This window comes from Agelaius phoeniceus, chromosome 19 (assembly GCF_051311805.1).
Source record: "Agelaius phoeniceus isolate bAgePho1 chromosome 19, bAgePho1.hap1, whole genome shotgun sequence".
Classification (NCBI taxonomy): domain Eukaryota; kingdom Metazoa; phylum Chordata; class Aves; order Passeriformes; family Icteridae; genus Agelaius; species Agelaius phoeniceus.
Genome location: NC_135283.1, coordinates 4995920 through 5010621, shown reverse-complemented (window position 1 = coordinate 5010621; position 14702 = coordinate 4995920). Strand labels below are relative to the sequence as shown.

The window sequence follows — 14702 nt, the reverse complement described above, 5'->3', positions numbered from 1 at the left end:
AGAAATATAGAAGTAGCTCCAGTATGAAATAGGGGTAATAATTCTTCTGCCCCTCAAGTGACGGCTGGGCTGTAGGGTTTCCTAAGAGGAGTTGAGAAATGCAAGTTATCGTTGCTGGATTTCCTGTTCCTGTACAGACACAGTTTGGCTGACATGCTATGAAATGTGTACCAGTTATCAACATGTTTTCAGCTTTGAGGGTTCTTCTGAAATTCCCTTTTTCAGCTCTTCTGTAAAAAAAAAATACGGAGACCATTGACACCAGAAGGATCTGTCATGACATTATTCTCTGTGTTTTGTTTAGAGCCTTTGCAAAGAGGCTCCTGAAATATTAATGGCTTTCTGATTTGTGAGACATCACATTGTGGTGGTGCAGGCTCTGTATCCTCTCTGTGTTCCCAAAACACACGTGGTTTAGAGGCCTTTTATATATTTTAATACTAAGTGGCTGGTTGAGTGGTCTGTGTTCTCCCAGAGGAGCCAAAACTCACTTCATGGATCAAGAAAATAAAGGGCTGTAAGGCAATTTACCATTCAGGCTATTGTGGAGGAGGGTGATTTAAAACGTTGTAGTGGCTTGGAAAAAAGAAAAACCCAAAGCAGTGATTGAAAGGCTTGAAATGACTGAGTTAATGTGACAACTCTCCTTCCCTCACTTGGGTCTGTTGCAGAGGTGACTGTGCACAGTTAATGCCCAGTGGTATCTGTTTGCAGGGCTTGCTTTGAAATTAAGAGTGAGACATCATTTATTTAATAGAGACCATTAAAGAACGACTTTCTGATGAAGCAAGTTAGGTGTTAAACACTTTTCAGGTGAACCATTTACTTATGTAATTATCTCTCATTAACATTACAATAAATGTTTCTCCAGGGAGTTTAGCCAATCATGAAATGCAATTAATTTTCAAATACTCTTCAGCAACAATTGAGACACTAGAGACTGAAATCCCTAGTTAGTGTGTACGTTTTTAAACTTCCCTGCTGAAGGGAAGCAGCTTCAGCTCAGCTGATTGTGGGGCTGTTAAACTCTCAGATTTTTAATTGTTTCATTTGGGCCTATCACAAGTGTGGAGTGCTGGGCTCCATACCCAGGTTGTGTAAGCCTGGTATCTCCCTTCAGTTTCCAGAGCAGTAGGAGGTTCAGGATGCTGTTCTTGAACGGGGTGAGGATGGAGGAGTTAAAATGCTCTTGGTTTGTGTCTGGGATTCTGGTTGCTGTGTGATACTGCCTGGGGCTTCTAGCCAGCTGTGTTGTTTGTCCGTGTGTAAAATGGGAGTCACACAAATCTCTAAGGTGTACGTGGAGGTGAGCGAGTGGAAACGACTGAGTGGTGACTGTATCATCTGTGAACAGCATCGTCCTGATGAAGGTTACTTAATTCACTTTCTAACCAAAATGTTGTTACAGTCACTTTTGTTCCAAGTCTTCCTAGTGCTCTGATAAGATAATCTGTGGAATTCCACCTTCTACAAGTACTTGTTCCAACAATTTAGAAAGCTTTTTGAGAATGGATGAATTTACCACAGCTTTCAGTTTGCAGATTAATTGCTGATGTGGCTCAAGTAGCGATCTCTGTTTGAACAGAGCTGGATTTTCAGATGGGAAAAGGAACAGAGTGGTGTTGTTGGCCCTCACCTGTGCCAAGCAGACCTGGTTCTGCAGCTGGCTCTGGTTTTCTGCTGTTAAGCCTTGGGCCCCAGTGCAGATACTGTTCCAGCCACTCTGGATTGCTGGGGACAGATGGGCTTGGGTAGAGAAGGGCTTACAGCCGGCCGTGGAGGCTTCCAGCCCCGGGCATTCACAGATCCCAGGCAGTGGAACCTGCAAATCTCACGTATTTAGAGGCTGAAGAAGAGGAAGAGCTTTTATCCTTTCATGCTTGCAAAATCCAATGTAGGGAAGCTCTTGCCACTGATACTGTCTCTTCATAGCAAACAAATAAAACCACTTTGGTTGAATCTGTGCATTTTCCTGAGGCTTTCTCCTCAGCTGGGGTAAAGAGGAAAGGGGGCTTTATTTACAGATGTTGCTTTCAGAAGGAGCCTAGTGCTGTGATATTATCTGTAAATGCATCTTTGGGCATCAGACATCTTTCCATTTATTTAGAAACAGGAGATAAAGACTGTCTGACATGGGAATGAATTCCTACGCTCCTTTTTGTTGCCTTGGAGTACATACGCAGTTTAAAATCAGTCCGAATCTGCTGTTATATCACCCTGTTGCTTCCAGCAGAATAGTTGTATTTTTTTTTTTTGACCTACAAAACTTGGTCCTTGCTGTTTACACTGACCTCATAACATAAGAGACCAGAATGCTCCAGGTTTTCTGCCTTGTTCCTGGATGTGCCTCTGAGACTGAACTCGGTGGGATTCGGGTCTGAGCTGCTGGAGCTGTTTGGATGTTCCCTGTAAATACAGGGCAGCCCGTGGGTTTCAGCAGCGTGGATTTTGTAAGCACCTACACAGAGATCACAGTCAGATCATTATGTTGATCTAAACCATTTTGTAATCCTCTACAATCTGGGTTTAGAGACTGTTATTAGTGTCACAAATAAAAGCTTGTGACTTCTTTAGTTCTCGGGATAAAAGAAGCCATGTACTTTCAGGGAATTACATATTAAAATTAAAGCAACATAAACATGTGGGAGTTTGAGGATAGTTATCCCACTCTGCAAGACTGAGATCTGAATTAATATGACTGCAAGAGAGAAATTGGTTAATTTTTATTTTGTAATTGACTGTGTACTGGCAAAGCAGGGCTAAAGCAGGAGGATAAGGCATGAAAGAGTATTTTAAAAATCTTTTAAAAATTTTAAAAATCTTTATTTCTCAGTGACTTGAAACTTTAAATGTGGCTCAAAGAAGTGTATTTTATCTGGGGTTTTTTTCTGTGTTTTTTTTTTTAAACTGAGCATGTAGGAAGGAAACCCCTTTTTGCCCAGATAGGTCACAGATTTAAAAGGGATAGAAAGGTACTTAAGAGTTCTATTTTCTCACAAATGTTTCCTAAGCTGATGAAAAGCCTCTTCAAAACGACCCGACAGAAAGCGATTTCAGCTCTCGTTACATCCCTGTGTGTAATGGATATCTTGCCATGACAAACACGGGCAGCTCCAGCCTCCATCCTGGGAGGGGAGCGGGAGGGTGTGGGCAGGACAGCAGACACCTCCCTGTGGGTGGCTGGATCTCACCCTCGAGCTGACATCCCGCTTCCCGCAGGTACCTGAAGGAGTTCCGCACGGAGCAGTGCCCGCTCTTCGTGCAGCACAAGTGCACCCAGCACCGGCCCTACACCTGCTTCCACTGGCACTTTGTCAACCAGCGCCGGCGCAGGTCCATCCGCCGCCGCGACGGCACCTTCAACTACAGCCCCGACATCTACTGCACCAAGTATGACGAGACCACGGGGATCTGCCCCGAAGGAGATGAGTGAGTAAAGGCTGCACCCTGCTTTTCAGGCATTAGGCTTTTGGGATCAGGCCAGGTGATGATTCCAGCCGGTTCTTGCAGAGATGAGGCAAGTCAGCAGTAAAGCAGCTTTGTCACATACGTAACATGAGACCAGATGTAAAATCTGGAATAGCAGCTCGTGTGCTCCAGGCCTGCTGCAGAGACAGTACTGAGGGTGACTTAGATGGGAATTCAGCTCTTGGGAACTCACTGTGCTCACGGGCTTCAGCATCTTCAGCAAAGCTAAGGTGGGAAAAACAGTTCAATGAGACAAATGAGTTTGGAAACACTCTGTTCTCTAAGTCTCTGACTCCCAGCTCCTGCTCACTTGCAGGGTAAATTAGTTCCTCCTCTTTCTTCAATCTGTGAAAAACTTTGTCCTCCAGTCTGCCCCCTGAGTTATCTGTCTAGCTTTTTAACTTTTAAACTAGCAGTTTATTTTGTCTTTCTGAACATTTAAGAAGCCAGTACAGAACCAGGAGATACCCAGAAAAAGGCAGCATGAGGAAGAGTTTGGGCTTTTTGGGTGTTCTCTCCCCATGACTACAGTAGGTTTAACTGGAGCAAAACCACTAATCTTTCTGCTGTGTGTGTGGCAGACCCCAGCAATTAAGGGGTTAACCTGGTAATATAACCTTAGCCATGTGACAGATGTGGGATAAATAGTGTAGCCAAACTGTAGTCAAATATGGAGAGTGTTTTATAGAGAGATGCTGTAAAAAGATGGAATTTCAGTTCCCTTTTGTGGTGCCAATATAAACATACAAAAATGCTATTTATTGGCAAAACTTTTTTTTTTTATTTTTCAACTCAATTAAGTAAAGTTTTTGTGACTACAACAGAATGGAATAGTCCCCTCAGGCCTGAGGCTTCAGTTTCAACACTTTCTTCCTTGCTAGAAGAGATCTGGAAGGAACTGGAAATGGGATGTTTGTGGGCTTTGGCTTCTAGATCACTAGATGATACATGGCTCAGACTCAGTGAGTGAAAGCCATTGTCAGCTAGGAACCTTTGCTCATTTGTATTTTTACCTTCATGCTGCAATATCTTAACTTTCCCCATTACATCTTGCTATATTTCTGTTTTACTTCTCAATGTAGATTGTTTTTCTGCCTAAAAAGGGGAACAAAACAAGTTAAAATGGTAGTTTTGTAATTGTCTTTCCTTGTCCCACATCCTTGCTTTTTTCCAGATCCCTGGCAGCTACTCATCCTGAACAATAAGGTGCTGCTGGATTAATAATCCAGTTTTCTTTTAGGGAAGGAAACTCTTGCATCCTTTGTAGTGATAGGTTTGGAAGTTCTCTGAAGTGTTGGAAGGCAAGGCATAAGAGAAGGGGCAGAGTTAGCAAAGATGGCGTCAACTGCAGCATCTTCTCTCAGGAAAGTGTCTTCTGGTAGTTGAATCCTTCACCTGTGTGACTAAACCTTGTCTGTTCCTCCCCTCCTTCCTTCTTCAGGTGTCCCTTCTTGCATAGAACTACTGGAGACACAGAGAGAAGGTATCACCTGCGCTACTACAAAACTGGAATCTGCATCCATGAGACAGACTCCAAGGGAAACTGCACCAAGAACGGAGTGCACTGCGCCTTTGCTCATGGGCCCCACGACCTGCGCTCACCCGTCTATGACATCAGGTCAGTAGAGCCTGGGGCTCCTGGGAAAAGGGTCATTTCTGTGCCCAAATGAACAAGATGATGGAAAAGGTAATTTCTGTACCCAAGTGAAAAGTGAGATGATTGAAGGACAGTACTGCTTCAGCTTGAAGTGAAGTGATGGTAAAATATCCCTTCCTAATAAGGCAAATATAAAAAACCTCCAGGGAGGATTCTCAAAATGGGGGAAAGGATCACATTTTGGAATCTGATGGAGGGGGTCAGAACAGTGCATCTGGATTTCCCAGGGAATGAAGATTTATTTTTACTGCAGCTGCTGTTCAGCTAAAGATGTTCTGACAAAACATGCATGGCTGAAATGCACCCACTTAGCAAATGCTCCAGTATGTTAGTTTTTACACACATTTATCTGACTCTTCCTCTGCTCAGTCTGTTTTTTCATTTACCTCTGTCCCTGAAGAGAGCTTCAGGCGATGGAAGCTTTACAGAATGGTCAGACAACATCTGAAGGAGGCATTGAGGGTCAGTCTGCAGTCGCTGCCAGCCATGCCATGATAGAGAAGATACTCAGTGAGGAGCCAAGGTGGCAAGGTGAGTGTCACTGAGGGGCTGGGAAAGTTTGGTCTCTGTGGAGTGCCTGCTCCTGTCCTAAACTTTCCTGTAGTAAATATGGATTGTGGTCATTTCTCCTGACTCATTGGGGTTTTTTTGCAGATACAACATATGTGTTGGGAAACTACAAGACAGAGCAGTGTAAGAAGCCCCCCCGGCTCTGCCGCCAGGGTTATGCCTGCCCCTACTACCACAATAGCAAAGACAGGAGACGAAGTCCAAGAAAACACAAATACAGGTACTGTGATCCTGGGTATTGTACTTCCCAGCTGAATGGTGCAGTATATTGGAAATCTGTGGTGCAGGAGGCAGGATTTTGATCACTAGATATTGTTTTTAGTATATCTCCAAGCCATGTACTGAGAGATCTGATGGACTGTTATTTCTTCCTTGGAGAAAGATAACAAACTAAACAAGGAGTTTTCCTGTATATAGTAACCAGTACTCTAATAAATGAATTGTTAAATCATGTTACAACTCTTGATTTTATAGCAAAGAGAACCTGTGTCTGGCTTTCCCTTACCACACAAACCTCTGCTTTAGAAAGCAGTGCAGGGAAGAGAAAACAAAAGAAAGTTTTAATCCCCATCTAGAAACAAACTCATCCAACAATGTGTTCATGGTAAAGGATTCAGAATCATCAGGCTGCTTGTTGTGTATGCCTGGTGATGGGGATCATGAGGAGGGACTGTAGCTGGACATGCATTCTTAACCAGCTGCTAAAGGCTCTGCTTTTGAGGCACCAGGGTGTTCTGTCACTCAGCTGTCACTGGATTTTTCAGTGTGCTGTGTCTCCCTGAACGCATTTCATCCAAATTATAGGCCCTCATTTCCTCCAACACAACAGAGCTTTTGTTGTGGTCTCAGTGGGGCTTTTCCTTAGTTCCTTTTTGAAAAACACAGGAGCAGACCAGAAAGCCAGGAGAGAAAATACCAGGGATGTTCTCGCTTCTCTTCCCCACCCCCAACATTCACAGAAATTTTTGAACTGAAATTCCATATTTAAAAAAATTAAACAAGCAGCAATCGAAGGAGCATTAATCTCAATGCTTTAAGGGGAAATAGAACCACTGGGGCAGTCTTCAGGCAGCAGCTATTTGCTTTGTGCCCTTCTCTGGGCCCTTTGGGAAGGGAAGAGGTGAAAGCTTCGCTGCTGCTCTCCACTCACTTCTGTTTTTTCCCCACCCCAGCTGATGTGGCTGTGCTGGTGCTGCTATCTGCTTCCCTCTGCTGTTGTTTGAGGGAATGGTTAAGAGCATAAAGAGCAGGGGAAGTAGGTCACGGCAAAAATTCAGATCTGGGAAAAGGAACTGTTCCTGGCTGGGAGAAAGAAAACGGACTTGCCTTTTCCCCAGTGACCTGACTCAGCCTCTTTTCCACATGGCCACACTATAAACCTGGAAACATACTGCTGTAAGGGTATTATGTGTTTTAGGATTAGCCAATTAACTTCTTAGCTTTCTATGAAGGTGCAGTTCCAAAACAGAAACCAGACCCAGCGTCTCTGACACTAATCACATCAGCTGCTAATATTGTTATGCTGGTTCAAGTTGTATTTCGTTTCAAATAGAGAATTAAGCCGTGGTTTTTCATTGGGAAATTGGAAGAAGGGGGAGAAGATGCAATAGCAGCTGGGTGGGGGCTGGGGAGGCAGCAGATTATACAGCTGAGGGTGGGCAGCCAAACCTGCCCCAGACTGAGGAATTGTAACATCACAGAATGGTTTGGGTTGGAACGGAACCCAGCCCTTAAAGCTCATCTTGTTCCACCCCCTGCCATGGGCAGGAACACCTTCCACTATCCCAGGTTGCTCCAAGCCCCATCCAGCCTGGCTTTGAACAGTTCCAGAGATCCAGGGACAGCCACAGCTTCTCTGGGCAACCTGTGCCAGTGCCTCACCACCCTCACTGGGAAGAATTACTCCCTGGTATTTAATCTAAACCTATTCTTTTTCCATATAAAGCCATTCCCCCTTGTCCTGGCACTCTAGGCACTTGTCCAAAGTCCCTCTCCAGCTCTCCTGGAGCCCTTTTAGGTGCTGGAATGGGCTCTGAGGTCTCCCTGGAGCCTTCTCTTCTCCAGGCTGAGCACCCCCAGTGCTCCCAGCCTGGCTTCAGAGCAGAGGGACCCTCAGAGCCCCTTTTTGGCTCTCTCTGAACTTGCTCCAGCACGTCCACATCCTTTTGATGTTGGGGTACCCAGAGCTGGATGCAGTCCTCCAGGAGTGGATCAGAGGGGGAGAATCACTTCCCTCCCTCCACCTACCCAAAGTAAGCAAAGTTCAGAGCACACCTGTGAGTCTGATGCCTTCTCCTACTTCCTTATTTGCACAGATCTTCACCGTGTCCCAGTGTGAAGCATGGGGACGAGTGGGGAGATCCCAGTAAGTGTGAGAATGGAGACTCCTGCCAGTACTGCCACACTCGAACAGAGCAGCAGTTCCACCCAGAGGTACAGTAACCTCCTCAGTCCCCTTAGAAAAGCAAAAGCATTCCAGTCTTACAAAGTAAATCACTGTGCCAGGTGGGAGAGGGTGTGGGCTGCTTGTACTGTGGTCCTGGGATACAGAGAAGCTGCATGTTGGGAGTAAGCTGCAATTCAGCTGCTTGACAGAATAGACTGTATGGGAGGAGGTAAGAAAAATGGGGGAAAACTCAAGTGTAGGAGCAGTGTCAGGTATGGGGGTCCTTTGGAAAGCACAATGTGGGTCTGCACATGAGCAAACAGCATCTGTTTCCTTGACTAAGAGTTTGTGGTTCATGTTGATAGCACTAAACACCACCAAGCTCTTAGCTGTGAGCATGCCCAGAGCATTCCAATATCCTTACAGAAAGTGTAATTAAGACCTTTTCCTAGTCTGCTTCATGTTACAGTGTTGAAAAGCTTTGTGGGGCCCGTATCTGCACAGTAACCATTGTCACCGCCTGTCAAACTGGGGGGAGAGGGAATTATCCATTTGCTACAGTCCTTGTCAATGGTTTGTTATTTTCCTTGCAAACATGTGGCTGCAACTTTCTGTGCTGTCATCTGTCAGCTGTTTCCTACCTTTTGCCATTTGTAATGTCCATGGAGCTTCCAGTGAGTCTGAGGGACTTCATGGCAGATGGTGACCTTTGGGTGAGCTGGTGTGTGGTGGGTTGGTCTCTGGGTGAGGTCTAGCTGTCATGGGTATATTTTGGTGTTTCCAGAACTATAGTGGGTTTTCCTTTCTTTGAAGCAAAGCACTGAAATGGTCACCCTGAGCTCTGGCCTTTGCACCTCTTATCTGTGTCTCTACTTTGCTGTCAAATTTCTTCATAGTACTTCTGTACCTGGTGGTCACTGTTATTTTCTGTTCATTTCTGTTTGGTTTTTTTTGTTTTGTTTGTTTTTTTTCCCACCCTTAGATCTACAAATCCACCAAATGCAATGATATGCAGCAGTCTGGCAGCTGTCCCCGAGGACCCTTCTGTGCCTTTGCACATGTAGAACGTACGTGCACTACTTCTCTCATCTTTCCTGGATGTTTGAGCTATGGAAAGCTTCTGACCAAGAGAATTTAAATGTACAGCTGCAAAACCAGAGCTTCTGTGAAGGGTTAACTAAGGGTTAACTTAATTTCTATAAATCTGTGCTGGTGTGGGAGGTGTTGGCAGAGCTGGAGGCAGTAGGTGGCCTGTAGGACTCAGCCTTTAGCTCTCACTGCTCTGTCTCTTGAAGGATCTCCCTCTGTTCCCTCTCTCCTGCTCAGTTCTCTGGGTGTCGGTTCAGGAGAATGGAACTGGAGAAATCTGCTTCTCTTCTGTGCATGGATAAACTACCTAGCTAAATTGCCAAGTGTCATATCTTAAAAAGCTGAAGATAAGATTGCTGATTGTAAATAATTTATTGATCCATTTAAAAAAAAAGCTATTTTACTCTTTACGAAGTTTTACTTAGAGTTTAAGTCTTTAAGTCAGGTTGGAGAAGAAAAATATGCAGCTTTTTTTTTTACTGCTTTATCTCAAATCCTCTTTTCTCAATAGCTCCCTGACTTATAGGGCATTATTTCAATCCTCAGTTTAATCAACTATAAACTAGTAATGCAGTTTTGGTTGTGGAAGTTCTACCTGCAGGTGGTCCTAACATTCATAAATAATTGTTAGTTCCTGTTTTAGGGCTCCTCCTCAGTTGTTGCTCTGCAATCTCACTGCTGAATTTGCAATTATTAGAGCGGGTTATTCACTAGATTGTTCTGATACTGACTCACTACATGGCCTTGAGAAAATCTCTTTATTATTTGATTATCCTTTGTAAATGAGAGAATTAGTAATTGCTGCCTTTGACAAGGAATGGGGAGAGTGAATTCCCTACAGGTTGTGCTGTTCCTTTTATAGGAAGCCTTGTTGACAAGCAGTAATTATAGCTGGAGCTGTGGGCTGTAATGGACCAAAACACAGCAGTGCAGCTACACAGTGGGATCCAGCAAGCTTTAGAAAATGAAATCTTGATAAAGAAACAGTGTTTAGCAAACTTCCTTGGGTTTAATACAGTATTTTTGTTTAGGAATGCCCTACTCCTAATAAGATTACTACACTTGATATTATATTACTTAGACTAACATTCTGTGGCACTTAGGTCATTCCAACTTGGTTATTTCTTGTGCTGTCTTATGGATTTGTATCTTTTAGTCCTTCCTACAAGGTCAAGAAGGACAGGCCAAATGAAATTAAAATATCAGGAGTCCATTTATTATATCTGCTCTTAACCTGAGTTTTACTGATTAATAGCAAGCAACCAGCATTTTGAAGATATTGAAATATAGATGTAGTGTCAGTTCTATCGTTTTTGTGAAGTTGCTGAGTGTTAGATGTAAATCCTACAAATCTACAGCATCTCTACCTTCCAAACCAGTGCCACTTTTTTTTGGTAATGATTTGTACTGAGCAGATGGAAACTTTAACTCCCTCAGCTAATTATAATGCACCCATCAACTCTGTGCCAAGCAAAGAAGGAAACTCTGCTTAGTTCAAGAGAGCTGAATGAATAACACACAATTCATGCAGGGAAGATAATTTTGGAGCAGCATTAATGAGCAGCACAGTGTGTATATGATGACAGTAAAAACGTGAGGAATATTAGATAAGCAAACGAGCCAAATAAGGTTTCTTCTTACTTCTACATTTATAAGTAGGTGCTTGTGGAGTATTTTTTCTGTCAGGAATATCTGGGTGTTCTTGTTCCTAAATGTTTTGTGCTCCATGGCAGTGGCTGAGCTTTGAGGGTGTCCCTGTGCTTTGTCTTCCGCAGAGCCGGCGCTCAGCGAAGATTTGCAGCAATCCTCGGCCGTGTCCAGCCCCACCCAGACAGCACCTGTGATGTACATGCCCTCAGCAGCTGGGGACTCTGTTCCAGTCAGCCCTTCCAGTCCTCATGCCCCAGACCTTAGCAATGTATGTAGTCCTGTGGAGAAGCCTTGTCCATGTTGTGCAAATCTGTGTTTCTCTGAGTCTCTGTTCTTTCTCCCAAGAAAAGTATCCCAAAGCCCAGAGGATATGAGATTTTTCTCCTAGTTCTCAGCTCCATGCTTTTTAGAGGGATCTGGTTTTTTGGAACATACATTCGGTGGCTTTAGTATTGTCCTCTCACATATAAAAATTCCAGGCCTTCCTTTCTGTGCAGGGTTTGTTGATGTACTTTCAGGAGAGTGGAATACATCCGCACATGCAGTCCAACTCCTTCCTGTTTGGAGGTACATATTGGGCTCAGCTTCCAAGACCTATAATTGAAGGCTGTGAGCCAACAGCCTCTAAAGTACATAACTACAATTGAGTTTGTTTACATATGTAATCTCAGAGCCTTAGCCTGTGCATATTGTGTGTTGCATTATAGGATATCCTTAGTTCCCTCCCTCTTGTACTTCTGGAGATAGCTAAACTCTGGGATATGTTTCAGTAATGCTCCCACATTGTTGGTAGTTAGTTGTCCATACAAGAAAGGAGATGTCTAAGTGCTGAGCAGATACTCAGAGTCAGATTAGAAACCCATGGAATGCTAGACTACATTTTTTCTTAGCTATTTCTTTTTTTTTGTTAAGTCTTTCCTGTTTGTACTGCACTTGATAAGGTGTGTAACCTTTTCAAATGGTTGGCTGAGGTTTTGAGAAGGTACAGTGACATGAATTTAACTCATTTGAAACTGGTCAGACTGAGGTGAACTCATATAGGACCTCTGCTTTATTTTATTCCCTCTCTTTGAAAAGAGAAGCTGTGTTTGAGCCAACCTAGCACTTCATAGTTGTCCTGAATTGGATTGGGGGTAGAATTGCAAACACATCTTGAAAAGTCTGGACATAATATTGTCTCTTACTAAATAACACTGGAAAGCAATAAAAACGCCTCCATCTTATGAAGGTATTGTTTAAATTCACTGAAAAACTGCAGGGCAGTTGAAGATATCTCCTTCTTTTAGGCTGTTTAGGTCTTGTCTATCTCAAGCTCTTAGTCTTTTAAACAGCCTTTCCTAATCCTTGGATATGTGCCAAATGGCAGCACATGTCTGTCTATGACTTCATCACTCCACAGGGCATCTGCATGTAGCTTGCAAACAAATATGGCTTTGCTGGTGATCATTTTACATGATGAATTAATCAGAGAAAAAGGTCCCTGTAGCAGCCAGCCTCACGTGGCCTGTTCTGTTTTGTATTTGTACTGTAGGTGTGGAATAAATCAGGAACTCTGCCAACTAGCCCCACCTCCACCACAGTGAGTAGTTATCTTTGTGACTGTAGGGAAGCGTGGACAGCAGAATGTCTGTATAAAAATAAAATAAAAACATTGTAGGCTGCTCCTTTTTTTTCCCTCTAATGCCAGCCCAGACTGTTCCACATTTGAATGTGTGATGTCTGAAGCACAGTCGTGCTTGCCAGTGGAGGCGAATACTTATTTGTCCCAGAGAAATGGGATATTTGTGTTCATCCACATTCTCTAAAACTCAACTTCTTTTGCTGCTGTCTGTGGCTTCATCTACAGTGCAAAACTAGCCTTGTTGCATGTGATTGTGATCCCTGGTATTAGTCCAAAGAATGGAAGTGTTGGAAATCATTGGGTTTTTTTAATGCAGCCGTTGATACCTGACTTGTGTCTGCATTAAAACTCTGAGATTTCCAACTGGAAAGCAAAAAACAGAGTATTACATATAGCTCAGATATGACTGACTGTTGTGACTGCCACAGCACCTTTCCAGGTTCCACACCACTACCCAGAGTAGGACCCACTGTAGCCTAAGGAAAGAGAGGAGTGTTGTGGTCATGTTGGGAACCTGATCAGTCACCTCTGAGGCCTCAGGAAGAAAAATGTCACTAGAGCTGTAGGGTAGATTTTCCAAGACTGCACTCCAAAGTTTCAACAATAAAACCATAATCGTGGGACTGTGTAAATTCAGTGGAACTTTTTCCTGTCTGTTTAATGAGTGTTTATTGGAAGCTTGTATGGTTGTGTTGGCTGTCAGTGTAATCAATCCACAAACAGTGACGTGATTGAACCCTTCCATGGATGCCTCTTTGAGCAGTTCCTGCTGTCTGGCTGTTCTTTCCTGACACTTGTTCCCTCTGTTAGATTCTTTGTAGGAACAGCAGTCTTGGAAGTCCATCTAATATATGTGGGTCTCCTCCTGGTGCCATTGGGAAGCCCCACAGCTTGGAGAGCATTGGTTTTCCTCCAGACTCAGTCACAGCAGCTGGCAGCTACAAGAAAGCACCGGGGTTTGAGCGAGAAGATCAGGTTGGGGCCGAGTATTTGAAGAGTTTCAAATGCCAGGTTAGTGGGGAATATTGGCTGGAAGAGTTGGGGGGATAAGAAAGAATAAGAGATTGCCCAGTCTAGCTTGAATGGAGTTTTGTTTCTGATGGAACAAAAGTGGGAAAGCACTGTTCTCATATGAGCAGCTTCTGGATCTCTGCTCTTGTTTTCAGTCTCCCTTCCAGCCTCTTTCATCTCACATCTGGTCTTGTCTCCCTTGCTGCCATCACACACCGAGTCTGTAGAAGTTGAGCTGCTGCTTGTTTTCCTAACCCCTCTCAACTTCTGTCTTGTGTTGACCCTGGGTAGCTTCCCACATCACTTCTTGCTCTTTCTTTTTCCATGTTTAGGTCCTTGCCAGGAGTTGCTGTGTCTTTTGCTGTATAGTCTCATGGAAACTCATCCTTCCTTCTGTCTTTCAACTCCAAACTCTTACCTTGATCTCCATCACTTGGTTTGTCCTCTGTTCACCATTCCTCTGGTGTACTGAAGATGTCATGTTAGTTGTCTCTTGCTTCTGTGGCTCATTCTGATCATTCTGATCCTTGACTCTGTCCTGTGCCTTCTGTATTAAATTAGAATTCCTCATTCTTATCTGAAGAACCCTCTGAATACTACCCAGGCCACATCTCTTAATGACATTCCCTCTTAGCCCTTTTGGATATCCCACTCTTGCCTTGTTGCTTCCTTAGTCTTCTTCCTGGTGTCATGCTATATCCATGCTGCTCCCTAGGCCTGGAACAATCTCTCCAGCTCTTTTGCCACACATGAGCTTTTCCACTGTCAGTTTATTGCTGTGAATTTCCTTTCTTGGTGTTACAATTAATAGTTTATCTGCACCACCCCTTCCAACCTGAGCCCAACCCAGAGCTTGGGTTTTTATTTCAGTTTTTATTTCTCACTGGGTTGGTAATTTTATCTTGATTTAGGGGGATGGGAATAGTTACTTGTATGAGGAGGTTGCTGCAAATGTATCTCCTGCAAGTTCTTTTGGACAAGAGTATAAAAAGGCATAAGAATACCAGGTCTGTGTTGCCTGAGAACTGAGAGGACAAGAAGTGCTGCTTTCAGCCTGGCCATGTTTTCACTTTGGTCTGTGACATTAAAGAAGTCAGTCTTAATGGGCCTGTACTGCTGTGAGAAAACTGTGGAAATATCCTGTCCAGACAAGGTCTTGCATAAAGTAGTTGAATTTAGCAGCAGACTCCATGGGTTTTATTTATTTTTATGGCTTTGGGAAAATATGGCCAAGCTTTGCAGTAGGGCCA

At 43.7% G+C, this 14702-nt stretch overlaps 1 protein-coding gene across 7 annotated transcripts in view; it reads left to right on the top strand.

Annotated features, from left to right (window-relative positions):
- UNK (unk zinc finger) overlaps nucleotides 1-14702 on the top strand; it is a 45056-nt gene that overhangs the window by 15173 nt on the left and 15181 nt on the right. For 5 of the 7 annotated variants that reach the window (XM_077188344.1, XM_077188341.1, XM_077188340.1 and 2 more), the window contains exons 2-10: nucleotides 3220-3429; nucleotides 4910-5086; nucleotides 5526-5656; nucleotides 5780-5915; nucleotides 8011-8128; nucleotides 9064-9148; nucleotides 10946-11088; nucleotides 12352-12399; nucleotides 13252-13452. In XM_077188344.1, coding sequence (XP_077044459.1) covers nucleotides 3220-3429; nucleotides 4910-5086; nucleotides 5526-5656; nucleotides 5780-5915; nucleotides 8011-8128; nucleotides 9064-9148; nucleotides 10946-11088; nucleotides 12352-12399; nucleotides 13252-13452 — 1249 coding nt within the window. The remainder of the gene's footprint in view (nucleotides 1-3219; nucleotides 3430-4909; nucleotides 5087-5525; nucleotides 5657-5779; nucleotides 5916-8010; nucleotides 8129-9063; nucleotides 9149-10945; nucleotides 11089-12351; nucleotides 12400-13251; nucleotides 13453-14702) is intronic. The other 2 variants (XM_054645307.2, XM_077188343.1) reach the window with 2 other exon arrangements.